Source organism: Ursus arctos, unplaced genomic scaffold (assembly GCF_023065955.2).
Source record: "Ursus arctos isolate Adak ecotype North America unplaced genomic scaffold, UrsArc2.0 scaffold_8, whole genome shotgun sequence".
Classification (NCBI taxonomy): domain Eukaryota; kingdom Metazoa; phylum Chordata; class Mammalia; order Carnivora; family Ursidae; genus Ursus; species Ursus arctos.
In genome coordinates this window covers 48930558-48957135 of record NW_026623100.1, presented here as the reverse complement: position 1 = coordinate 48957135, position 26578 = coordinate 48930558, and the positions used below count along the sequence as shown (strand labels likewise).

The 26578-nt window shown below is 41.3% G+C and overlaps 1 protein-coding gene and 1 gene segment (V, D, J or C); one reads left to right on the top strand and one right to left on the bottom strand.

Moving 5' to 3' along the window:
- Positions 1 to 11918, top strand: part of LOC125283181 (immunoglobulin kappa light chain-like) — a 47184-nt gene extending 35266 nt beyond the window's left edge. Inside the window, 2 exon segments of the V gene segment in view lie at positions 7606 to 7643; positions 11396 to 11918. Coding sequence covers positions 7606 to 7643; positions 11396 to 11730 — 373 coding nt within the window.
- Positions 1 to 26578, bottom strand: part of RPIA (ribose 5-phosphate isomerase A) — a 100160-nt gene that overhangs the window by 26854 nt on the left and 46728 nt on the right. The gene's annotated exons all lie outside the window — the stretch shown is intronic.

The window sequence follows — 26578 nt, the reverse complement described above, 5'->3', positions numbered from 1 at the left end:
GAAGGCCGAGGAAGCCCATCAGACATTGACTGCGATCAGATATCAAGGAGGGGGAGTCTGGTTAAACCGACTTAGCAGGATCCTTGCTAAAATTGGACAATGCAAAAATGAACACAGAAGCCCAAAATTCCATGCCCACTTGAGAAGAGAGCTCAGAGGAGCCTGAGTGGAGTTTGGTCCAGGAGAGAATCTTTGTCAATTGTCATCTTTTTGCCTCATTTACACGTTCTGAATAACTTAACAGCGTTTATTATATAGTTTGTGACTGTTCTATTTGGACTTAGTCTTTTCATCTTATTTTATATTTCTATTTATCTAATACTTTCCTCTTGATTTTTTAATTTCCTTTTCCCAAATTTTGCTAGATTGGCTTAATTTTCTTTGTCCATTTTTCTTTTTCTTGTAGTGGCCTGGAAGATTTTTTTATCCCATTGCTTTTGAATGCCTGTAACTTTATCCCCTTTTATTTCCAAGTTCAGTGGAGGCAGCCCAAGTGTTATTCCCCCTTGAGCAGCGTCATCCTCCCACCCCCAGACCCAGTCCCTGATAACGCTGAAGTTGCATTTTCCAGGGCTTTGTGGGGAAAACTTAGTACTGGCTATGTCAAGGACCCCTCCTATTTTTGCAATGGAATGGAAGATTCTAGATTTCAGTTTCTCCATCAATTCAATCACAAAATTGAAATCTTTAAAAAAAAATTTAAATCTTAGTGATTTTCCACAAATGTTTTTTTTCTTCTAATAGGACTCCTCCTGATTTTCAACCACAAAATAAATTTATTCTCATGTTTATATTTCTTATATCATTGCAAGGGGGATTTTGAGCAAGTGGTAGACAGATCCATTATATTTAACTTAAAAGTCCAATTATTCCTTGTTTCAATCAGTTGTGTTTCCGTGTTGATATTTGTGTGCGTGTGTTTTCCTGTAGGCCTGCCCTCTTCCCATCCTTCTGTCTTGTTTGGAACTCTAGGTATCTGCCAGGATAATCAGGACACTGGGGGGAGGAGGGGGAGGGAGGACAACGGAGAAGGGAGTGATCTGTGCTTCCTCTTTCACCAGCACCAGACTAATAACCTTTAAATGTATCTGCTGATTAGGATGGGAGGGAGAGCCAACAGCCAGCCTAATTTAATCCCATTTATTTTTTAAAATTTTTTATTTAAATTCAATTTAATTAAAATATACTGTATTATTAGTTTCAGAGGTAGAATTGAGTGATTCATCAGTTGCATACCACACCTAGCGCTCATTACATCAAGTGCCCTCCTTAATGCCCATCGTCCACCTCCCCCCACCCACCTCCCCTCCAGCAACCCTCGGTTGTTCCCTGTAGTTAAGAGTCTCTTATAATCTGCCTCCCTCTCTGTTTCCATCTTACTTTATTTTTCCTTTCCTTTCCCTATGTTCATCTGTTTTGTTTCTTAAATTCCACATATGAGTGAAATCATATAGTGCTTGTCTTTCTCTGACTGACTTATTTCGCTTAGCATAATATCCTCTAGTTCCATTCACATTGTTGCAAATGGCAAGATTTCATTGTTTTTGATGGCTCAGTAATATTCCAGTGTGTGTGTGTGTGTGTGTGTGTGTGTGTGTGTGTGTGTACCATATCTTCTTCATACATTCATCTATTGATGGACATCTGGGCTCTTTCCATAGTTTGGCTATTGTAGACATTGCTGCTATAAACTTGGGGTGCAGATGTCCCTTCAAATCACTATGTTTGTATCCTTTGGGTAAATACCTAGTAGTGCAATTGCTGGGTCATAAGGTAGCTCTATTTTTAACTTTTTGAGGAACCTCCATACTGTTTTCCAGACTGGCTGCACCAGTTTGCATTCCCACCAAGAGTGTAAGACAGTTCCCCTTTATTTGCATCCTCACCAACATCTGTTGTTTCCTGAGTTGTTAATTTTAGCCATTCTGACTGGTGCGAGGTGGTATCTCATTGTGGTTCTGGTTTCTATTTCCCTAGTGCTGAGTGATGTTGAACATTTTTTCATGTGTCCTGTTGGCCATTTGTATGCCTTCTTTGGAGAAATGTCTGTTCATGTCTTCTGCCCTTTTCTTGATTGGATTTTTTGTTTTTTGCGTGTTGAGTCTGATAAGTTCTTTATAGATCTCAAAGGAGCCAATTAAAGAAGGATCCAAGTTAAGATGATGGATTAAACACATACATTCCATCACAATACCTGCTTGTTAAAAAAAACAAAAAACAAAACAAAAAACCACTAAAATACAAAAAAGATTTTAAAGAATATTATTTTAGAGAAAGAAACACACAAGGACAGGAAGAATAGGGCAGGAGGCAAGAGCAGCACAATATTAGGTCAAGTGGTAACCAAGTGACCCACAGAGCTGAATAGAAGAGCTAATGGGAACAGAAAGCACAGATCAGAATCCTTCTGGATGGGATCAGGATTATACATGTTGAAGGCATGAGGCAGTGTTGGACAGTGGGCAAGAAAGATCTGAGCCCAGGTCCTTACCCCAGATGAGCAAGACTGGGTGGCGCGTGGGGGATGGGAGCAGTCAGGGCTAGGTCCTGAGCCAGGAGGGAGAGGACAGAGTGCCCATGAGGGACCTGAAGATTTGAAACAGAGAAGAAAAAAAGGTATGAAGAACCAAGCCTGAATTCATCAATTTCACAACTGCATCCAGAGCTAGCCCATTCACAGTAGTTGTCCATGATGGGTTTCTTGGTGGTAGGTTAAGAGAGGACACAGGACTAGGATAAGATGCTAAGGGGACAAACAAAGGGAGAGCAGGGAACTCCAGAGCAGAGTTCAAGGGACCTACCACTTGTGTATAACCAACCAGAAACCACACCACGTGATATGTAAATCTGGGTGGCTGAGCCTCTCCAAGGGTAATAAACCCCAGCACTGGTACTGCTGTTTTCTTTTTTACTCCAGGAAGACAGAGAATACCTGCAGCCTGCATGTCTTCTTGGAAATATCATGAGCATCTACGTTTTCCACAGCAGGCCAAAAATCTTGGGTCATGTTGATGGCACAAACGTGCACATGTTTGGGCAAAGGACTTTGCTTCTCTCAGCACCTCTTTCTTCAGAGATAAGTGGAAACAGACACAGCTCCAAAGCCACAAGGAAGCAGCAATTTCTCAAGTGACCTCCTCTGTCTCACTTCCTCTCAGCTATGGAGCCAGCTTTACCCCTTAGGAATTCAGGACAGATGTCAGTCTGTGGCACTCCACCTAGAAGACTGGCAATTGGTCAAATTCTAGGCACCACTGAATGTGGACTCCAGAATTTTGTCTTCACCTTGTGGGCTATCAGCTTAAATCAAGTACAAATGACAGCCATGACAATCCTACGGAGGAGTCAAGCTGAAGTAAAAAGAATCACCTACCTTGGACTCTACTGTGATTGATGAGCTAGAAAAAAATATTGAACCACAGACTTCAAGATGGATTATCAGATACAAATATTCCAGAGCCAGGTAAGGAAGCTGCCATCCCTTAAACCTTGCAAAGAGCAAAATTATGCCATGTGTCCCTGACAAGCTAGGTGACTTACTATATGTTACTGCTGCAAGTGAGGTGGACCTCTCCAAACAGGATGGTTCATTATGCCAAATAAAAAGCAAAAAAAGTGCTTCTTGAAATGTTAGATGTGAAGAACACTGATAAGATAGTTCACCAATAGTTTTCAGGATGACTTACAGGTGGGCATTTGGTGTCTCTCTCATTCTTACTCTCTCTCCCCTCCTCTCTCTCTCTTTCTCTCTCTCTCTCTCTCCTCCACAGCAGTTGAGAATTTATTCTAAGAATCGAACTTTGCTGGGGGCCAAATGGGAAACAGCTTCAGTGATGAGTTTGTTGGAATGCTCCCCCCAAATTTCTATTTCCATCACTCTTATATACAAATTCAAGAATCTCTCAGACTAGTTTATTGGCATTTTGCCCTTCCTCAGTAAAATCAGTATTATCAAGGTCCATCATGGACATTTTGTAGAATAGTAGATCCTGACAGAATCTCACAGGAGACAACCTTTGCCTTCGAATAATAAACCATACACATATTAAGTATCTCAACCATTTCTCAGTGACCCATGTTATGTTACAACATCACAACAGCCATTCTTATCGATCACTACTATATGTGATCAATAAAATGGTTTTTGCCACAATGGTTTTTATAAGCACTTTTTATTAGTAGCAAATACTGTCTTAGTACAATCATTCAGTTGTACTCTTCAAATTAGATCCCAATTTCACATTAGGTCCCAATTTCACATTATTCATTGAGGAACATAAACCTTTGTAGAGTCTTGTCATCTTTATCATTCCCATTTCCCAGCCCCTACATCACCCCCACATCTCCTATGTTTGCAAAAGAGTATCTCCTGGGCAGAACCAGGAAAACCACCTTTTTTGCATTCTCAATCTAAAGATTATAGAAGAATGTTTAATTGACAAAGAAAACTCATGTATGTGTGTATATTATTTAAAATTATATTTATACACGGTACACGAATACTGAGAATTCTGGTAGGCAAAGTCAGAGCTTACTCTTTATCAAAATTGATGCAGTCTTATTGTTCCTGAAAACCACAAAATGAATGTATTCACCTAATTTTTAAAAATTAGATAATCTACAATATACAGAAGGGGAGAAAGTGTCACCGCTCTCCTCTTCCCAAAACACACCTCTGTTAAGCCCAGGAGATAGCTACTGAATATAGCTCATTGTATTTCCTTCAGGAATTACCCTGCATTTCTATTCATATATATCCATTAAAATAGAATCAGAATATCACACAAAACATACCATTCCATAGCCTGTATTTTCATGAACACCTACCACGTGACCACATAGAAACCCACTTCATCCTCTTATTGGTTGCTTAGTGCTCCATTACAAAGCTCTAACATAATTAGTTTTACCAAATTCCCATTGATAAAGATTTCAGTTATTTTCCATTTCTTCAACTTTTAAACAACATTTCGAGGAGCAATCTTGTACACATATTTGAGCACATTTGTCTACTCATTTCCAAGCCTAGGACAATTTACGGAGTTTCCTATCCCTTCCCCCACCCCAGTGTTTTCTGCCATGCATGCTGCTTGCATTCGGTGTTTCTACTCCCAGGGCCAATTAAGTGCATGAGCTCTGAGTTCCAACCCCAGCTCTGCCACTCACTGCTATGGTGAAGTTACTTAAAGTCTCTGCACTCAACTCTCCTCATTTACAGAATAGGGAATATATCAGTTTCTAGTTCCTAGATCTGGGGGGATAATTAAATGTGGTGATTCATGTACAAAGTCTGACACTTTGTAAGTGCTCAATAAATGTCAAGTACAACGATTGGTATTGCTTGTATCTCTATAGAGAAAATCACTCTATCCTCTTTAGGATCTATGCTGACCATGCCCTCAGTCAACTATTTTGCACACCAAATGTCCACTTAACAGTTTCTCACTTCTCTCTACCTCCAAGATTCCTCTCTTTCCTCATCATCTGGGGAGATCTGCTGCTGATTTTGCTATGAAAGACAAGAGCAAAGCTCTTGGTGACAGAATCAAGGAAACCTATCCCCACCCTCAGAGTTACAGTTACAATTTCCCTTGCAAAACTTACAATTGCAGCAGTCAGTATTAGTCCTTGGTCTATTATAATTTATTAGCTCTTGTCCATTATTGATTTTCAACTATTCATTGTTAGGTGGTTTTTCTTCCTTTATTCTGCAAATGTTTATTGAACATTTGCCAAGTAAAGATATGGACTGGGTGTTCCAAATACAAGACAATGAAGCATCAATTTAGAATCTAGTAGGGTAGAAAGAATCTGACAGCAGATAAGAACAATTAGGCGTTCTAGATCTGCCTCTGTGCTCTGCCAAGTAGAGATCACTTGCTGGGGGAAAATCCAAGAGAAGGTCTCTTGAGTTGAGTTTTGAAAGAATTCATTGTTCACAAGCTAACACAGGTGAGTAAAGGAGTTTCCAGTCAGAGAGAGAGAGAGTTTTATGAGACCTGGAAGCCACAGAAGAACCGTAAGGAATGGAGCATGGTGAGGGGAATGTATGCTGAGGTGGGGATGGAAGGCTAAGAGGGAAACAAGACTGCAGTAAGTGGAGCTGCACTTAAAATGAGATCTTTAGTGTCCTTGATGGGGTTACTGTGGAAACACCACGGATGCCATGATTCCCTGGCAGCTCCAAAGATAGTATGCACTTAGTTCAGCTCATTGAACATGGTGGGTACCCGCCTGACAAGAGATGACCAACGAAGTCTACTTTCTACTCTATTGATCTTTGTTTTAGGGGCGCCTGGGTGGCTCAGTCAGTTGGGTGTCTGGCTCTTGGTTTCAGCTTGGGTCATGGTCAAGCCCCACACAAGGCTCCACACTCTGAGCTCAGCATGAAGTCCTCCATCTCCCTCCACCTCTGTCTGTCTCCCTCCATCCCCCACCCGGCTCACGCTCTCATTCTAAAATAAATAAATAAAATCTCTATTGATCTTTGTTTTAGTTTCGTGTGTCATCTCTAGCTTAATGCCAAAATACCTTTCAAAGTAAAACACGGGCCTTGATCTGATATACATTTAGTCTACCTTTTTTGAAACAACATCAAGGCAAAGGAGAGGTTCAAATAGAAAAACATTCTTTAATAATTTGTAACTGAGAGAAACTAGAATCCCGTAATTACACTGATTGAGGTTTATCATTTGCAACAGCTCCCCCACCTCCAGGAGAAGGCATAAAAGAGTGTAATTTTTAAAACTTGTTTGATTTCTTTGTAATTTCCTTTCAGCCTACTTTTCAAGAAAGAAAGAAAGAAAGAAAGAAAGAAAGAAAGAAAGAAAGAAAGAAAGAAAGAAAGAAAGAAAGGGAGAAAGAAAGAGAAAGAGAGAGAGAGGGAGGGAGGGAGGGAGAGAGGGAGGAAGGAAGGAAGGAAGGAAGAAAGAGAAAGAAAGAAAGAAAGAAAGAAAGAAAGAAAGAAAGAAAGAAAGAAAGAAAGAAAGAAAGAAAGAAAAAGAAAGTCCAGATATGGTAGACTACTAAAGAAAGGGACCATCAGGCCATAGACATAAATAGATATATCCTCTTCCAGGATTTTAGATCTCACCTAAGGAAACATTCTCTGTCAGGGAAGCCCTGGGCTTTCCACACCTGCTGGGAAAAGAGTGCAGCTTCAGCAGCGGACCCAGGGCTCGGTTCCCCTTCAGTAAGAAGGGTTTTTATACAGTGACACAATGGGGAGCTACCACTGTGGTGGACGTTCGGCGCAGGAACCAAGGTGGAAATCAAACGTGAGTAAAATCCAAACCTTCCTTTCTCAGTTGTCTGTGTCTTATAATCCCTATGCCTGTGAAGGGATCTATAGAAGCGGACGCTTTGAAACCAGGTTCTGACATCCTCTGGGGCAAAGATAAAATCTGTCAACAAACTGGAAAATTGGTGGCACGTTTTCTATGAAGAACAAAATTCAGTCAATGAGTGAGGATAACTCATCTAAGCGATAGTTTCAGAAATTTACTGGCAAAGCATAATTACACATTCTAAAGAGAGCCTTGATCGATTGTCAGAAAAGGAAACTCAGTTTTTGTATAGGGGGGAAGTTAGAAGGAATTACTGTGTGTACACGTTCGGCCAGGGGACCAAGCTGGAGATCAAACGTAAGTATTTTTCCAACCGATTCTTCACTGTTTCTAATTGGCTTGCTTTTTTTTTTTTTTTTTTGACTTTCATGTGTTCTAATTAGTTACCTGTCAGGGATAAAACAAATTTCATTCCCAGATTAGGTACAGAGGAGGGAAAACTGTTCCACTGGAGGCTACCTGAGGGCTAATTTTTAAGATTTCCAAATCAAAATAGGGTTACTGGGGAGAGAGGCTTGCTACCTTTTCAGGGAGGGTTTTTGTAGAGATGGAGGTTAAGAGAAGTCACTGTGGTTCACTTTCGGCCAGGGGACCAGACTGGAGATCAAACGTAAGTACATTTTTGCTCAATTCTTCGTGAGGTTTTTGTCCTGTTGTATCATTTGTTCAAATTTGTGACATTTTGATAAAATGAGCCATTTCTGGTGACCCAAAAAGTAAATAGCAGAAAAACAGAGAATAGCCACCTTTTCAGCTAAACAAATTGTTGAGTTTGTGATGAGAATAGGCTTTGTGAGGGAGAATGGAAGAGAAACAGCTGGATTTTTCTCTGAACTGGCCTTTCTACTATGATTGGCGTCAGAAGGAGGTTTTTGTTAAGGGCTAAGTGTCAGAGCCCTCGCTGTGGCTCACGTTCGGCCAGGGGACCAAGCTGGAGATCAAACGTAAGTACACTTTTCTAGTCCTTTTTCTTGTCGATTTGTGAAATTTGGGGTTTTTCACGTATGGGATGTGAGTTGAGGTCAATTCCGAAGAGAATGGGATTCTTCCGAAAATCAGATGAGTAAGGTACTAAAAATCAGTTTGTCTCAAGGAAGAGCGAAGAGCTAGTTAGTTGACATGGCATCTAAATTGCCAGATTTTCTATTTCCATCAGTCTAATGAGCTTAGCAGCAAACAGAGGTTTTTGCTGAGGGGAAAGTAATTAAGCTAATACAGTGGACCACCTTTGGCCCAGGGACACGTCTGGAGATTAAACGTAAGTAGATTTTTCTCTATCGCTTGTTGAAATTTGGGTCTCAATGCCAGTACTGACTTTTAGAGGCTTACGTATGAATTTGTGCAGATGAGTACATGAGACTATTTCAGATTTATCACAAACTTCCAAAGTAAAACTCAGCTGCAAAAATGGATTTGTACAAAAAGATTAATCTAAATTGTAAGATTCAAAAGGAAAATAGTATAGATGAAAAAGAATCTTTGGAGCTCAAGAGAAAAAGCAAACTAATTTTTGTTGCGTTTTGCCAAATGTTATATTGATTTTTGCTCATTACATATGATACAGAAGAGAAATGTATTTCTTAGTCTATTTTCTCTCCTCTGATAAATTATTTTATAAGATAACAATTAAATTCAATAGACTGCATGAAAAGTCAGTAAGAAGTTAGAAAAGTATACTTGTTTGCCATGTAAAAGATAGTTTGAGAACCAGCAGCAATGCCATCTTTAGAGTCTAAAATGTGTGATAAACTATCAATATTCATAAATTCTACAGAGAGTCTATATCTTGAGAGATACTGCCTTTTTAAAAATCCAATTTCTATATTAGACTAACTGTAAAATGATTTATCATAATGGTGAAAAGATGGTTGTCGCCAAAATCCGTTTTTAAGAAATTCATTTAAATGAAGGAAAATAAAATAACTGGTTACTTTAAATGCCCACAGACTTGTAGAAAAATACTAAATAGTTTAGTGAGTGTGTTCTTTTATTTCTCTTGTTACTACTTGTCATTTTTTTATACCGCCAAAGAGGCCACGGCACGGCTTGTGTGGTCTGTAGGCCTCATGGCGGTCTTCTGTCATGACTGAATGACTTTCGTGACCTGGCCACCGTGCCCGTGTGGCAGTGAGCCTAACGGCTAAAGGCCACGGTCTGTTCCACTCTGCTCTGGCGGCTTTTCCAACACAGTGATACAAGTCATGGCGCTAACAGAAAAGAATAGAAATGTGTGGGCACTGAGCTAACATGGAAAAAATAGGGAGAAGTCTGACTTATTAGAGATTTCAGAGCTAAAATTCACATTCATTAGTATATCCTCTTACTGAGAATTTTTTTATAAAAAACTTAAAGCTACTTTTTTTTTAATGACATGTAACAATTTCAATCTCCTCTCATCAAATATATTTAAATAACAAAAGTGCAATCTAAAAGAAAGAAATATATGTAACTCCTTCAGGGTGAATCCCCATCAGCAAAAATCTAATTTTAAGGCCATCTGCCCACTCCGGTTTTGATCAATCAACTTTTTACTGAGTTCACATTAAACACTGTTAGAGAAAAGATAAATTTGTGACATGCTTTTAATTTTCAAAAATATAATGGCTTGGGAAGGATTATGTTTCAGTTGTACAAAATATCTCCTCATAGACAAATGCCATTAAAAAAACTAAATATAAATGTATTTTCCAATACCTTCCTTCTGTGATAGAAATTTTTTAATCTGGGTATTTTATCCCATACCTTCTAAAATAGTTCAGTAATTTTTTGTTGTTTACTTCAGCTGATTTCAAATATGATGTGTAAGAAAGATTATTTTTGGTCTGCAACAATTCAATAGGACTATTTTAGAGCTGTTTTAAAACTCTGAAAACTCTTGCAGAGCTTTTTAAATTATGTAAGTATTTTAAACTATTTTAAAACTATCTTAGAGACTTCTAAAAACCTTTTTACTAATTTTAAACTCCATTAAAAGCTAATAAAATGTCTTATAAGAATTTCCATATCAAATATACTAATTGTTTAATATTTTAATGCAGGATGGATATTTTAAAGGTGTCAAGATTTACCCAGATAGGAGTATCTTCATAGAATACGTTCCCTCCTTTTTTTCTAGAACTCACACTATTTTGCTGCCAAAGCTATTTTATAAAATTCTCTGAAAAAATTAGTAATGAAGATTAAAAGAGAAAAAAAATATATCAAAATATAAAAAGTTCAGTATCTTAGGTTGAACTTCTTGGTTAATGGAGGCTAACTTCATAAAAACCTGTTCACTTATCTGCAGTGTTCTTCCAGCAAAGGAGTTCTTGATTTGTTATTGTAGCTCTTGCTCTCCGACCTGAATGCCCACCAGGGGGATTTCCAGGAGGCCATCTGGCAGCTGCTCAGGGTCAGAACCGAAGCTAGCCAGTTCCTCGTAGGCAGGTGGCCAAAGTTACAGTTGACTCCCCTGGTCTGGTCTGTTATCGCCCCACGTGATGACAGCCATCAGACCAGGGCTCTGTCTTCCTTCGAGGCCTTTGTGAGAGGTGAGAGAGTTGCCGGCCTGATCACACAGACTCAGGCCTTGGAGCCACTCTGTAGGGGGGTCTGGACCTCACACACTCAAAGAAAACTCAGGAAGGATGAGGCAGCCTGCTATCACTGCACGGTTCTCGGAGAGCCATGGGGGAAACGATCTGTGTAAGGGGGTCCAAGACCTGTTCTCACTTCTCAATTCTGAGGGGGTCAGATGAAATGGCTCTTGTGTCTTTGGCTGAAGCACTCGTGTTTACTGCAGAAGGGCAGTAAGGTGAGGTCGGAAAGCAAAAAGTCCTTAAAATGGCTGTAAAGATTCAAACAAAACAATTTAAAACTTTCTTAAGAGGTAGGAGCTAGAGAAAAACCCAAGATGGTGGAGATGAGATGCTCCCTGGCCTCCCTCACTGCTATACAGGATAAGCTGCTCTGTCTGTCCCTTCTGGGCTCTCGGATTGCCCACAAACGATATACCCAAGTGGAGAACTTCCCTGTTACTTAGAGACCATTCTCTGTGCTTCCTTCATCAGGGAATGATGCCCAGCCATCCGTCTTTGTGTTCCAACCATCTCCGGACCAGTTACACACAGGCAGTGCCTCTGTCGTGTGCTTGCTGAATGGCTTCTACCCCAGAGACGTCAACGTCAAGTGGAAAGTGGATGGTGTAATCCAAAACACAGGCATCCAGGAAAGTGTCACAGAGCAGGACAGCAAGGACAGCACCTACAGCCTCAGCAGCACCCTGACGATGTCCAGTACGGAGTACCAAAGTCATGAGAACTACTCCTGCGAGGTCACTCACAAGAGTCTGCCCTCCACCCTCATCAAGAGCTTCCAAAGAAGCCAGTGTCAGAGTGTGGCCTAGCCGGCCCCACCACCTGCCCCTCAGTCCCAGCCTCCTTGCCTCCCCCATCAGGCCTCCGGCCCTTTCCCCATCAGAGACCCATGCCTGTTGCAGGCCCTTCTCCCCACCTTATTGCCTCCCCCTCTTTGGCTTTAATCATGCTAATAATATTTGGGGGGAAATGAATAAATAAAGTGAATCTTTGCACCTGTGATTTCTCTGTTCTTCCTGATTTAATGGTTGTTATACATTGTTTTTTTCTAATTACCCAATTTATCTCCTAAGGAACTAAATATTGAGTTGCTATAAAATACACCATCATTTATAAAAACCCTCATCTCCCATTCTACCTACCCTACAGGCCTCTACAAGACACTCTTCCATGAAAGCCATAAGCCACCTGTTTTCATATCCCACTCCCCTGCGCTATGGCATAGAAGGTCTGCTTCCTCATTTTACCCTCCTCTGCAGGCCCTCTGGGGCCTTTTAAGGGGCACAGTCCTTATAGCCACATATCTTTTTTTTTTTTTTAAAGATTTTATTTATTTATTTGACAGAGATAGAGACAGCCAGCGAGAGAGGGAACACAAGCAGGGGGAGTGGGAGAGGAAGCAGCAGGCTCATAGCAGAGGAGCCTGATGTGGGGCTCGATCCCATAACGCTGGGATCATGCCCTGAGCTGAAGGCAGACGCTTAACCGCTGTGCCACCCAGGCGCCCCTATAGCCACATATCTTTTGATCGAGTTGAATTTACCAGGAGAATTTACTGAAAGCAAATTTTTCAAAAGAAAGAAACATCTATCAAGAGTCATTCATTGTAACATTATATAAATCACAAGACAATTAAATGATCTAAATGAACAAGTAAGGAAATGTTAAAGTCCTTTATGGCCCTTCAACTTAATGGAATATGATGTATCTATCTGCCAAAGATCACACTGAGTGCTTTCCACAAACCTAATTTAAGTCTCACTACACTGCAAAGTCAAAAATGTTCATTAAAATGTTGGGCAATTTCTAGAAAGCTACGAGAGATTCTTCATACGGTATAACCTAGCAATCCCACTCCTAGATGACTGTGTCTCTGTCCACCAAAAACCCGTGTAAAATTTTTCAGAGCTGCTACATTTATAAAAGCCAAATACAAGAATTTTCCAAATGCCCACTAATAATAGAATGGGTCACTAAGTTATAATATGTTTACACACTGAAATACCATTACCGAAGGAGAATTTTATAACTATACCTAGTGGCATAGATGAATCCCATAAACATGACAATAAGCAAACGAAACCAAACACAAAAGATATATTCTATCTATTTTTATTTATATACAGTTCAAAACCAGTTAAAAATACAATGAGAAATTGGGATGGGGATTACTTTTGAGTGTGGGGTGAGGCAGTGCCTAGCAGGAGACTGGAAGGGGTTTCTGGAGCTTTGTTAAATAATGTGGAAATTTGTGGAAATTTGTCAAGTTGTACAATTATATTATAATCTGCACACTATTCCATAGATAGATAGATAGAGAGAGAGAGAGATATTATGCTTCAAAATAAGTTCACATCAAGAAATATCTTACACCCGGGGCGCCTGGGTGGCACAGCAGTTAAGCGTCTGCCTTCGGCTCAGGGTGTGATCCCGGCGTTATGGGATCGAGCCCCACATCAGGCTCTTCCGCTATGAGCCTGCTTCTTCCTCTCCCACTCCCCCTGCTTGTGTTCCCTCTCTCGCTGGCTGTCTCTGTCTCTGTCGAATAAATAAATAAAATCTTAAAAAAAAAAAAAAGAAATATCTTACACCCAATTTACAGAGAAGAGAGGCTAAGGGCAGGGCCTTACGGCTGGTCAGTGGTGGGCCCGTGATCAAATCCCCACCTGCCTAACGCTGCTCTCTGGAAATCTCTACAATTCTGCCTTCCAGTGCTCATGGTGCTGCACAGAACAAAGGGTCAAACATGCCATCTTCCTAAGGATTCTTCTCTTTTAATCTTCCCAGAAGCTGCCATTCAGCCTGGGACCTGTGCTGGGGGGAGGAGGAGGAGGGTTGTTATAAATGTGAACAAGGTGGGACCTAATGTTTTACTGAACTAAATGGGTGGCCAGAGTGGCCACTGGAGGACCCGAAGCTGAATCTCAAAGACAGAAGCCAGGGGCTCTGTGCTCTCTCCCCACTGGGGAGCACAGGTGAGTTAGCAGCAGGGGTCAAGTCAGCCGTTACTATGAGCCTGGCCAGATGCAGTGGACAAATAATTACGCTGTTTTCCCACAGCATTGCTCGTCTATAATTGCCTGGGCAAACATGATTACAAGTCATAATAGAAAGTTACTTGACTTTTGTGCCTCAGTTTTCTCATCTGAAGGCCTTAGTTGTAAGACTGTTGTAAAAATTAAATGAAATAATTCACGTGAAGTGCTCAACACCCAGCCTAGCGTGTATCAAGGGAGGTGCAAGCATTAGTCACCATCATAAGAGTAGCTCCATTTGGCTACCATTTGATTTCTTTCAAGGGGCTCCTTCAACTTATTCTCCAGGCATAATTCTTTTAACCCCAAAGACTTCCCTTTCCCCAGCTGGAGTGCTTTGATAGCTTTGTTGGAAATCAATTGACCACAAAGTTGGGTCTATTTCTAAGAGCTCGATTCCATTCCATGATCTATTGTCCATCCATCCTTATACCAATAGACACTACCTTGATTACAGAAGCTTTAGGAGGTCCCTTTTTTGGATGTGCTAAGTCTGAGATGCGTATCAGACAACCAAGCAAAGACGACAGGTGGACAACGGGATATAAGACCCTGTAATGTGGAAGATAGAGGTCAGTACTAGAGGCATAAATGTGTGTCATCACCATACAGATGGTGTTAAAAGTCTCTCACAGACCGTGAGAGAATACCTGGCAAGCAAGCAGGGATAGAGAAATCCGAGCACTGAGCTGGGAGGCACTCCACATTAAGAACTTGGTGAGATGAGGAAGAACCAGAAAAGAAGACTGAAAAGGATTGACCAGAGAAGGAGGAATATCAGGAGGGTGGTGTTGTCCTGGAATCCGAGAGAGGAAATGTTACAAGGAGGAAAAACTGATCAGGTGTCAACTGTGTCAACTGGAACAAAAATGAATTTTTGGATTTAGAGATGTGGGGGTCGTTAGTGAACTCGATAAAAGCAGCGTCTATAGAACGGGAGAAGCAAAAGTCTGATCAGAATGGGTTCAAAAGAAAATGGGAGGAAAGAAATCGGAGACACTGTGCATGGCTAATTCTTTGGAGGAAAGAGTTGGGAAAAGGCAGTATCTGGAAGGAGAAGAAAAATGACAGCCTTTTTGAATGCTAATGAGAATAATCCAGTACAGAGGAAAATTTGGTGCTGCAGGAGAGACAAGAAAAAATGCTGGAACGATGTCCTTGAGTAGGTGAGATGGGGTGGGTGGAGCACAGGGGGAGGTGCTGCCCCTCTCTGGGAACATGAACGGTTCACCCAGGGACAGAAGAGAAGGGAGTGTCCCTGCGTCCTAACAGAGAGAGGTCCTCAAACACGCTGGGAAGTGTTCATGACTTCTCCAATAAATGTGTAGAATTTAGATTGTGAAGGTTTAGCAATTCAGGAAGACTTTGTAGACTGAAGTACACATGTAAAGGCTCTGGGCAGGGGGAAGCTAAGAGAAGATGGAGAAGAGTGAAGTTCACAAGGGAGTCAGTCCCCTTACCATCTGCCACTTCCTCTCCCCTAGGCTCCACGTGCCAACTCCTTCCCTGAATTCTTAGAGACCGTTGGCATGGGAAAGACCCCCCCATAGACACCTCCTCCCTCTCTCTCCTTAGCTCCTCTCAGCCTTTTTACCCCTCCATTTACCTACCAATGTCTTCTCGGGATTTGAATAGCTCTTACCACCCCTACTGTGTAGTTACTTGTCTCTTAAGAGAAGGTTTTACCTCCTAACTCTGGAACCTTCTGTATCCCTAGAGCCAGCAAGATTCTCTGCATAGGGGAAGAAAAGGGATGATGGTGAGGACAGGGGCAACAGAGCAGGGGAGGCAGAGGAAAGGAGGATACTGCCATTTGCTAGTATCGTCACCCGTATGATGACCTTGATTCCCACCCCATACACTAAGGTATTTATTAACCTTGCCTTATAGATGAGGGAACAGGCTAAGAAAGTTTATGTAGCGTACTTAGAATTACAGAGCTCGTACGAGGTAGAATTGTAACTTAAACCAGGGTTATCAAGCCCAAACCACCATGACTTTCTCATAGTCTACACAAGGCAGGTTTTGTGTAGTAGGTTTCCAATAATATTGGTTTGTCATAGTAATAGTTAGGCCTCCCTCAACTCTAAAACTAACAAAAAGATTGGACTGGATGGTGAATGAAGGTCTTACCTCTCTGTGAGTTTTTCTCAAGAAAATCTACAAGCTTTTATTTCACCGTGGGCTCAGAGAACAAAGAAGGAACAGTCTCCAACCTATGGCACCATAATAAAATGTGGATCCTCAAGATGGGGAACAGAACTACACAGAGCAGACCTTCAGGAATACCCCTTTTGGCTCAACACATGCAGCCTGTATCAGACTTTTACTCTATAATAATAGCAATGCATATAATGTCTCTACACTGACAGAGATCATGTCACTGAATCCTCCAACAACCCCCCAGGTAGTCTGTATCATAAGGAAACTAAGGCTTAGTGTAAATACCGTCCAAGGTCACACAATCAGTAAATACCAAAAATCAGGCCTCAAACTCAGGGAGCCTGATCAAGAGCCCTAGCTATAAAACACAGTGTGGTCCCTTCATAACTGCTATTCGCAGCTGCCATTTTCAGGGGCAAAGGGTCTCTGAGTGAGGAAAGAACTTGAAAGTCAGGTCAGGAGACTGAAGAGCAGATGCTGGATGGCATGGCCTGGTTACCTGGAGACAGACCGAGATTCAAGAGCTCTTCCCATCTGTTATCATATGCAACAATGAGCTAATTACAAACATTTCAGGAGAGAAATCCATGACGCTCAGCAAAAATGGAGAGTCAGCGAAGCCTAAGACAAGTAGGAATATTGGTCTTGTTTGGAAAAATAACTCATTAACCAAAGGTCCCTCTTAGTACCCCAACATCTTCCACCATCACAGGGCTCAGGCCCCAGCCGTGCCCCGCCCATCCCCACCCCAGGTGGGTCAGTATCGAGTTTCATGGTGACTGGCCTAAGAAGATTTAAAAAGTAATGCCACCTTTTGAGGGAGAGTCCGAGGGACCAAGATAGCAACTGTCATGGCAACGGTCACACTGCTTTGGTCAAGGAGAAGACCTTTTGGGGAACTGAAAATAGAATCTTGAGCACATCTGTTGGTTTCAGTCCCATCCTCCTCCAACAGGCTGGGTGGTGCCCTCCACACCCTTCCAATAGTTCCGATGGCCCCCTGCACCTGGGTCCTCAGAGCACCTGGCCAAGTCTGTGTCCAGCACTGGGCTGGAAGTAGCACTGACCCTAACTTTGCTTGATACCTTTCCACCTAAACCCACTGGCCCATGTCCAGTTCTAGCGTTCTCCCCCAGAAAACCTCAGCCCAGAATAGGCAGCATCCTCTCAAAGGTCTGATATGGTGACAGGACCCACACGAGCTGCATGTAAGAGAGACACTGTGAGCAAGCAGTTCTTTATGAGGCCCACAGAGGTCCTGGAAGTATTTGAGGGTAGCAAAAGAGATTCATGTTGAATAGTTTGGGCATCTCAGGGATAGGGGGCCGGGAAAAATAGGGATGAGTCCTAGCAACGTTTCAGAACACATTTCAGTAAACTTCCTGGCACTCATGACAGAAGCATTCTCTTCTACCATATCCCCCTTCCACCCATGCATATACCCATCCACACATCCGCTTACCCACCCACTGGTCCTTACCCAAGTGACAGTGTTAGTTTTCACCCTTCTACACCACGCAACCCTAACTACTACAGACAAAACTTGTTTATATGATTGCATGTACGGATGCCCACCTTCCCTCATTCACAGACACTGATTAGCATCTTCATGTACCTGGCTCTGTACTATGTTCGACAGATAACACAGTGAACAAGAGAGAGCCCTCAGTGTCAAAGAGCTCCCAGGCTAATGTGGAAACAAGTTAGCAGAAATTACAACACAGAGCAATGGATGGACTGTCTCGGAGTTCTATGGAACCACAGAGGAAGCACACATAACACATGCTGAAGGGCAGGGAAGGTATATACCTTCACCCCTCTGCCCAAACACTACCCAACCTGGGACTTACTGACACCAAGGGTGTCCTGATAAATCACTCCAGTGCTCCAGCCCTCTCCCTGGGAAGCCACAGCTTGCATTAATGAGCTCTGACATGGGGACTCATCACTTATAACTTAAGTTAGAAGTAAGACCCTCTTGGTCTCTGGTTCTTTGTCTATAATAAAGTAACCGTAATAAAACCTCTGTCTCAACACCACTGTGAACATTAAATGAAACACTGTCCATAACCCACTTAGTACAAGGCATGCCACAGAGTATGTGTTCAATCTGGCCTCTTCTTATTCTCAATTATTAATAGGCTCTTGGATTCCATGGCTGAGCTCAATGGATACTCTCCCTGCAGTCATTCCAGAGGGAAGCCTTTTTAAATTTGGTCTAAAACCTTCATTTCCTCCAATTTGCAGTAATATACCACAATCCTTCTGTTCCTCTTTACCTATTTGACATGTCAAGGCAAGAAAAATCTCTTAATCTGAAAGATGGAGGAACTAAGGCACGAAGAGAAGGAACTACTTGTTGATACACTATCTTATCCACAGGCCTAAGGATCAAGTTCAGTTGATCGAATTTCCCCCAAGCTTGCCTGACACCATAACGGAATACTGAAGTGTTGCAGGATGAAGGTGGGAGGTGCATTTCCCAAAGACCAATATTCCATACTCAAAGAAAGGAAATGTGCTCCCCAGTCATCAGCATGTGATTTCAAGGGGGCCAACCATTCAGCAGTCTTCCCAGCTGGAAGGAGAGTGAACTGAGGGTGTGTCTCATAGCCTTGTGGAAAAGAAGGCTCTGGAATCTGAGACATCATAAAATCTTCTCGGACTATATGCCAACTGACACCTGCCTTCCTACCCACTTGGTTCAAGAGCAGGCGGCTGACAGCTCATTTACTGAAGTCCTCTACTCCCTGGAACTGGTTTGTTGCCCTTTCCTGTGCAAAAAGACAAATATCAAAGGAAAAACCAAAGACAGAGGAGAATAAGAAAATACATAGATAAATAACCTGGGAATCAGAATATATTCAACCCAGTCTCCTACAACTTCTGATCCCATGGGTATTCCTGGATTCTTTCATTCTGCAGACACTTATGAGCACCTGGTCTGTGTGCTGGGGGCTGGAGGTGGATGGTGGAAGGTGCCCAGGGAAGAGGAGAACACAGAAGTCCCTGTGCCCCAGGGCAGCAGCATGACCTACAAACACTCACTTTGAGAACTTCAAGATCCTCATTCCCCAAACCCATCTACTCCCATTCAATTTTCAGTGCACTCCCCACGGACTTAAAACTTCACATATGGGTTTCCAATATATATTTTCTTTCGTTGTCCACCAAAGATAACAATCTAGACATGAGGAAATTCTGGATTGAGGATCACTCAAATACAGTTGACCCTTGAACAATGTGGGGACTAGGGGTGCCAACCCCCACACAGTCAAAAATCTACTCAAAAAAGTCTAACTTTTAATGTGCTTGGGTCCAGAACTGGTAAGTAGCAGTGAGATTCAGACCCAGAGCTATTTTCTTCTAAAGCCATGTGCTTAATCACTACACTATACTGAAATTTGTTCAAATGGCATTTTCTATTTTCTTTTTTCTTAATTAAAAAAATTTTTTTTAAAAAGTCTAACTTTTAACTCCTAGAAAACTTAACTACCAATAGCCTACCGTTGACCAGAAGACTCACTGATAACATAAACAGTTTATTAACACATATTTTGTATGCTATATGTATTAACTGTATTCTTATAAAAAAGCTAATGAAAAGAAAATGTTATTAAGAAAAGCATAAGCGAAAATACATTTACAGCACTGTATTGCATTCATCCCAAGAAGTCTGCATCTAAGTGGACCCCTACAGTTCGAACCCACGTTGTTCAAAGGTCAACTGTAACCTGCTCTGGACTTCTACATTTTGGAGAGATTTTTTTTAATTCTGTCTTCTCTTTTTTCAAGAAATAGAAAATACCGCATGTGTGTACAATATTTTATTTAGCAAAACAATGTTTATGATTAAATTCCATAATGTGTTTAATTAAAGTACATTTACAAGAGGATTAGAAGGAAAAGGATAATAAAGAGAGCTGGAAGAAAGACAAAAGATACTAGGGATGGAAGTAACAAGGAAGAGAGAAAAGACAGATACAAAGAAATAGGGTAGGCTCTGTAGAGATCTTTTTTTTTTTTAATAATTTTTTATTATGTTATGTTAGTCACCATACAGTACATCTAATCAGAGGTCTTGCTCCTGAAGCCTGGGGCCATGGGCTCCTGAGAACTGCTGTGTATTGAGAGATTGATCAGCTGGTCTGTATTCACTACGCAAGCTCCCATTGCTAGATGATATCATTCCAACGAGTCTCCACTGACTGTACCAACCACAGCAGCCACCTAGAGAGGGAATGCTTTCCTCGGACTGCAACACTCATGAAGAGAGTCACGTCAGCCACAGAGCTAGATGGGTCTGAAGCCTCCTTCCCTTTTGTTAGCCTGTCCTCTCCTTCCTACATCCTCCCTGCTCTTCTAAGACTGTAAATGCCTGAAGATACAGACAGTGTCTCCTAAACTGAGAGCAAAAAAAAAGACAAACTTCTCGGAAAAGGAGAAGCTAAACAGACATTTGTGGAAAATGACGCAATTCAACCCTCACTGCCCTCACCCCAACACACACCTACCCCCATATACATGCTTCGGTCTATAATGTCTCTCACCCCTGCCACTGGCTCTCTCCACCCTCAATCTCAATTTGGTTTTTAATATGCATTGTTGCCCAGAAATACAATAACCCCTAATAATTATATAAGAAAGAGGAATACACTTTTCTCAATTGCAGTATTCTGTAGTAAGAGTTTAAAAGTAAAATTTAACAAGTTCCTAAAGCTTATGTTTTCACCAAGCCTACCTGATAATGACAGCTGCAAATAACCTTTTCACCCATGTTGTCAGATTCATGACCTACTCCAAGATAATGAGTCACATGTTAAATGTAAGACCATCAAATTTTTTATCCTCATAACTCTTGTTAGCTATTTATCCGCAAGTATGTCTGAAAATTAATGAAATTGGATCTATTTCCAGCTGATCTAAAGAAATTCTACCTCCTCCAAAAAATCACCTGTGAATAATGAGATAATCTGATGATTTCACCGGAGTCCACTGTCTCTTGATGTCCCACGTTACTGAATTCACTATGTACCATCTATCACTTATGTGTTTGTTTTGTGTAAGCCCCAAGTATCTGTCTGTATTTCCCATCAAAAGTTAAGCTCTTAAAAGGCAGGGCCTTTTGTCCACTATAAAGAAACGAACAATGTTTTACTTGGAAACTGTGCACCAAAACAACATTTGAGAATCATAATAGTAGCTAAAAGACCTATAGAAAATCACTCTTTATTTCCATGCTTCAGTTTATGATTCATCTACTATTTACTGAGGACCCGAACTAGAATTTTTACACCTTGATCTCTATATAATTGCTTACTTGTTGCAGTGTTTAGCACAAAGCACCGTGCCGTGGTTATTCAAGCATTTGCTGAAAAAGCAAGTGAGCGAATGAATAATGAATTGTTGATGGTTGATATATGTCTATAGAACTATTATAGGGGTTGTTTTTCTGTGTGTCTGGTTGTTTTTGTTTGTTATTTGGATATGCGAACTCACCGAGTGTGACATTACTACCCCAATTTACAGATGAAGAAACAGGACCAGAAAGACTGAGAAACTTGCCCAAGTGGAAAAGCCACCTCTTCTGTATCTGCCTTCTGATTTCAAACCCATTGCTCTTTTTGCTCCACACAACTATCTGCCTGGAACCACACCACTGGATCTGATGACCCAGGTCTTCCTGAAAAGTCCTGCTGCACTTGTAATCCACTTTCCAACCATGAGTTTCAAGGATGGTCTTCTTTTTTTTTTTTTTTTTTAAATCTTTTTTTTTTTTTTAAGATTTTATTTATTTATTCGACAGAGATAGAGACAGCCAGTGAGAGAGGGAACACAAGCAGGGGGAGTGGGAGAAGAAGAAGCAGGCTCATAGCGGAGGAGCCTGATGTGGGGCTCGATCCCATAACGCCGGGATCACGCCCTGAGCCGAAGGCAGACGCTTAACCGTTGTGCCACCCAGGCGCCCCTCAAGGATGGTCTTCTTATTCCTTTGCTGTCCTTGTACAGCATGCCTGCTCCATGCTGCCTTCAGTCCCAAAGAATGTTGCATGTAAGTATAGGAGATTGCACCTTCTGGAGCCAGCCAACTACAAATGAGGTTTCATTTCTTATGACCCCAGATAATCCAATACAATTCCACCAACACCACTCCCTACCCAGCACCACGGCCATTCTCACTTCTGAGATGGCTGCTCACAATGGGCATTTCGATTCGGAGTGGAAAGAATAAGTCCACTTTTGGGTACAGTGCTTTGTCCAGAGGCAAGAAGCCATTGAGCTGACAGAAAAGAACTGCTTATTTGGACTGAATGACTTACAGTGATTGCTCTTTCATAACAGTAAAGGGTTATTCTGTGTTTCTGTCCAGACACGCTTATCAAACAACCTTATTTAGTTAAAAGAATAAATCTTTTAAAGAAATGTGTGTGTGAAATTATTTCCAACATTAACTCTAAAAAGAAATATTGGATCTGCAAAATTTAAAATTTTGATAACTTCTTACTGTTGAGTTAGGAGTGTGTTACAGACATGAGAAAGACCCTAAAAGAAAGGATAGAATCACCAAGAAGATGTTGTTTTGACAACGGTTCCAAGAGTTTGGGTCACCATGAGGAGATATAAGGATATGAATATCACAAGCCCTGTCCTCAAGAAAACTATAGAAAAAACATAATCCTTGCCCCCCCCAAAATGGGTACAAATAAGGAAAAATTAGAATAGCACCAAATTGGACATTGGTGTTCTGAGAAGAGCCAACTAAAAGTATTAGAGGGGATGGAATTTGGTTCGAATTAATCGAGAAATTTGGACAAAAGAGCGGAAGGTAAATTCACAGACTACCAGGACTAGAGAAAGGTTCCAGAACAGTCAGACTACCCTCTTTATTTTAATAAATTAGGAGATTACAGCTTTGAGAGATTGACTGACTTACTCAATGCTGTTAGTAGTTGAAGTTGAGACAAGACTACAAGCCAGGTATTGAGGCTCTCTGTCCAGTTCCCCTTCCTCCAGTCTACATTCTCAAGCAAACACAGGCAAGGGGACCTTGAGAAGTTGGCACACAAAGCAAGTGGGAAAGGGCCCCAGGCTTCCCTGCAGTGGCAAGGAAGACTAGAAGGCCAACCCGAGCCATGCCACTTTGCTAACTTCTAATCTGGGGTGGAGGTGGGGGGAAGGTAGATGATGATCCTTAGATTCACTGACACAAACACCAACATGCTTTCTGGACTGGTTAGCTAGTTTGCACTGGATTGGCTTGCATAGGGTTGAAATGATGTGACCTAAATCGAATTGAAAGCTGGAAGACCACTGAGGGTCAGAAGTGTGTTGTATCTCCTCAGATTCTTCCCCTAAACCAGAAGAACCCACTCACTGATGCTATGGAAGAGCCAGCCTAAGCATACATACTATCTACAGGGTAAGTCACTGCATGAAGTCAATGTGCTCCTGAAAAGTCAATACATTTTTGAGGGACATTCATGTAGAATTCTTTTGAAAATGAAGGGTCCATCTGCCAAAATAAAATGTAAATCACCACCTGAATTATCCATTTGCCAAGTTGACTGTTGGTATACTGTTTTTTCTTGAGGGGACGTGTGCCTCTAATAAGGCTGACTGATGCTTGGGAAAACCAGGCATTTTGTAGAGAAATAGCAGGCCAAATCCCTGAAGCTCAAAATCAGAGATCTCAAGTCCTCTCCCTTCCTTTGGATCCAATATCAGGTGGTAGGGAATTTGAGAAGGAAGATCTACAGAAATGTAAACGGAAGAGGACTCTGTAATCTACCGGATTTGTTGTACTTTTTTTCTTCTTTAAAAAAAAATCAACCCATTCAAGAGAGAGATCACAATGAACAAATATCACAGAGGAAGTCCTGCCCCAGAGAAGGATGGAAACTTCACCGAGGGACTGGTATAATATTCAACCCAAGTCATTATTCAGAATGAAATTATTCAAAATACTTGGTCTGTGTCAACTGTTAAAAGTGAAAGCCTACTAAGAAGGGATGTTTTTGAAATTCATCCATAAATCCACAATCCTAACACATCTATTATTTTGATTCTTCACGTTACATTCTTGTCTAATATTTATGTATCTTCACACCAAGCTATGGGATAATCCACATTGTTACAACAATTTTGTGTTCAACTTCTCTTGCTTGCTATTTCACAGCACTTCTCTTTTCTACTTAGATGTCATATTGATCACTTGGGTTTTTTTTTAATATAATAGTTTATTTTTCTCTCATGTAAAAGCCCAGAGATGAGTGGTCCAGAACTGGGATGGCACTCCGCAGTGACAGGAATCCTGGCTTTTTCTTATTGTTCTGCTGTGAGTGATTTTCTTTCCTCAAGTCATCACACAGGCCAAGATGGCTGCTCCTGCCCCAGCCAACAACTCCATTCTCCAGCCACAGAGAAGAAACAAAGAGGATGGAGAAATTATACATATGACTTCTGCTTATAACTAACTGGACAAAACTTAGTCAGATGGCCACATCTAGCTGAAAAGGAGGCTGAGAAATACAGTTTTTGTTGAGAGCGGCTATGTATCTAATTAAAAATCAGAGGTCTTAAAAGGATGGAAAATGGATCCTGGGAGTGGAGGGCAACTTGGAATCTCGGCCACACCATTCTCCTGTCAATAGACACTTGGGTTATTTTCATAATTTTTAAAAAGTAGACTCTATGCCCAATGTGGGGCTTGAACTCAACAACTCTGACATCAAGAATCACATGATCTACCAACTGAGCCAGCCAGGCACCTCTTCATATTTCTACTATTCCATAATTTTGGCAGTGAACGTTCTTACGAGTTTCTTACAGAATATGACTGAGTAGGATTGCTAAATTATAAAGTATGTGTATTGTCCACTAGATATTGCCAAATCATCCTCTAACATAGCTGTTCTGATTTACATTTTCACCGGAAATACAGTTGACCCTTGAACAACACAGGTTTGAACTGTGCAGGTCCACATATACCTGAATTTTTTTTTTAGATAAATACGGTACGGTACTATAAATGTATTTTCTCTTCCTTATGACTTTCTTTTTCTTTTAATTCAAATTTTAGTAAGTTAACATACAGTACACTATTGGTCCTATTGATCATTTTGAATGATACGCATCATTCTCTCTTATTGACAGCACGTAATTTTACATAGCCTTTTCCCCATTGTTAGACCCCATAACCTTTGGTCTGGACTCTTTCTTAGGATGGCCAGCTATGTTGGCACACCACCCTCCTTGAAAACTGGACTCACAGACCATCACTGTGAGAATGTGCCTGCGCTGCTAGGGACAACTAGTCCCTAGGTACCTTGTCCCCATGCAGCAATTGGTCATGTCCTGACTCGAGCTGTTCTCTAATTGTTTCATATTTATTAGTTTTGTCTCATTAAAACACTGCTTGCTCCTTGAGATGAGAGGGCCGATTTTTCAGCCTCAAGGCTAACCAATAGCTAGGACTCATGAACAGGAAAAATGAACTTATGATCCTGAGTGAACAAACATTTTCTGAGTGCCTAGTATCTGTCAGACACTTGCCGAGCAGTGCCCCGTCCTTGGTCAGCTAATTCTCACAACCCCATGAAGGAGATATAATTCCTACTTTACAAAAAAAAAAAAAAAAAAAAGGACTAAGACTCAAGGATTGGTTTGATGTTCAGAAAAAAACCGGAGGAGTTTTATAAATATCAATTTCTTAAAATCTAGTCTCTTAAGATTTAGAACTTTGAGAGGAATCTTTAATTCTTAAGCCAGAAAGGAAGAACAGCTACCAAGGAAATAACCTTCCCTGATCTTAAATCAAATTACCCACTGTTTCCTGTGATCCCAAACACATATATGGAAACTTATTCAAGCTTTTAAGTGGTATGTGACTCCTGCTTTAGAGAGCGTTGCTGGTAGAAAGCAAATGGATTGTCAAGATGGTGAGATGACATATTTTAACCATCAAGAATCATTTTTAGTCCCAGGTACTCCTACTAGAATAATATTGTTGGGAGAACAAAACAAGACAGAAATGGTGAGTTCAAAGACCTGAGCCCTAATCGGAAACACGGATACAGAACATCAAAGCCAGGAAGGGCACTAGTTGAGGTTACCGAGAATAAGTCCTGTATTTTACAAGGAAGAAACTAGAGAGGTCAACTGACAACTGAAAGGTCCCACGGAAGTAAGGAAGATGCCTTGATGAGGGGACAGATCTTCATCACGTCCTTACTCCGAACAACAGGTGAAGAAGCAAGGGGGCTTCCATAGTGCCACGTCACATGGAACAAAGGTTCTATTTTAAGAACCCACCCCTGCACCTGCTCTATCCAGATGGGCTTGGCAAAAGAAGAAATGAAAACAGGGCTTTCTCACTACGGGGCTGGCATGAGGGTCCACGTCACAGGTTGCTTCAGCCACAGTGGCGGAACCCTAGGCTGCTGATGTGTACCCCATAGAG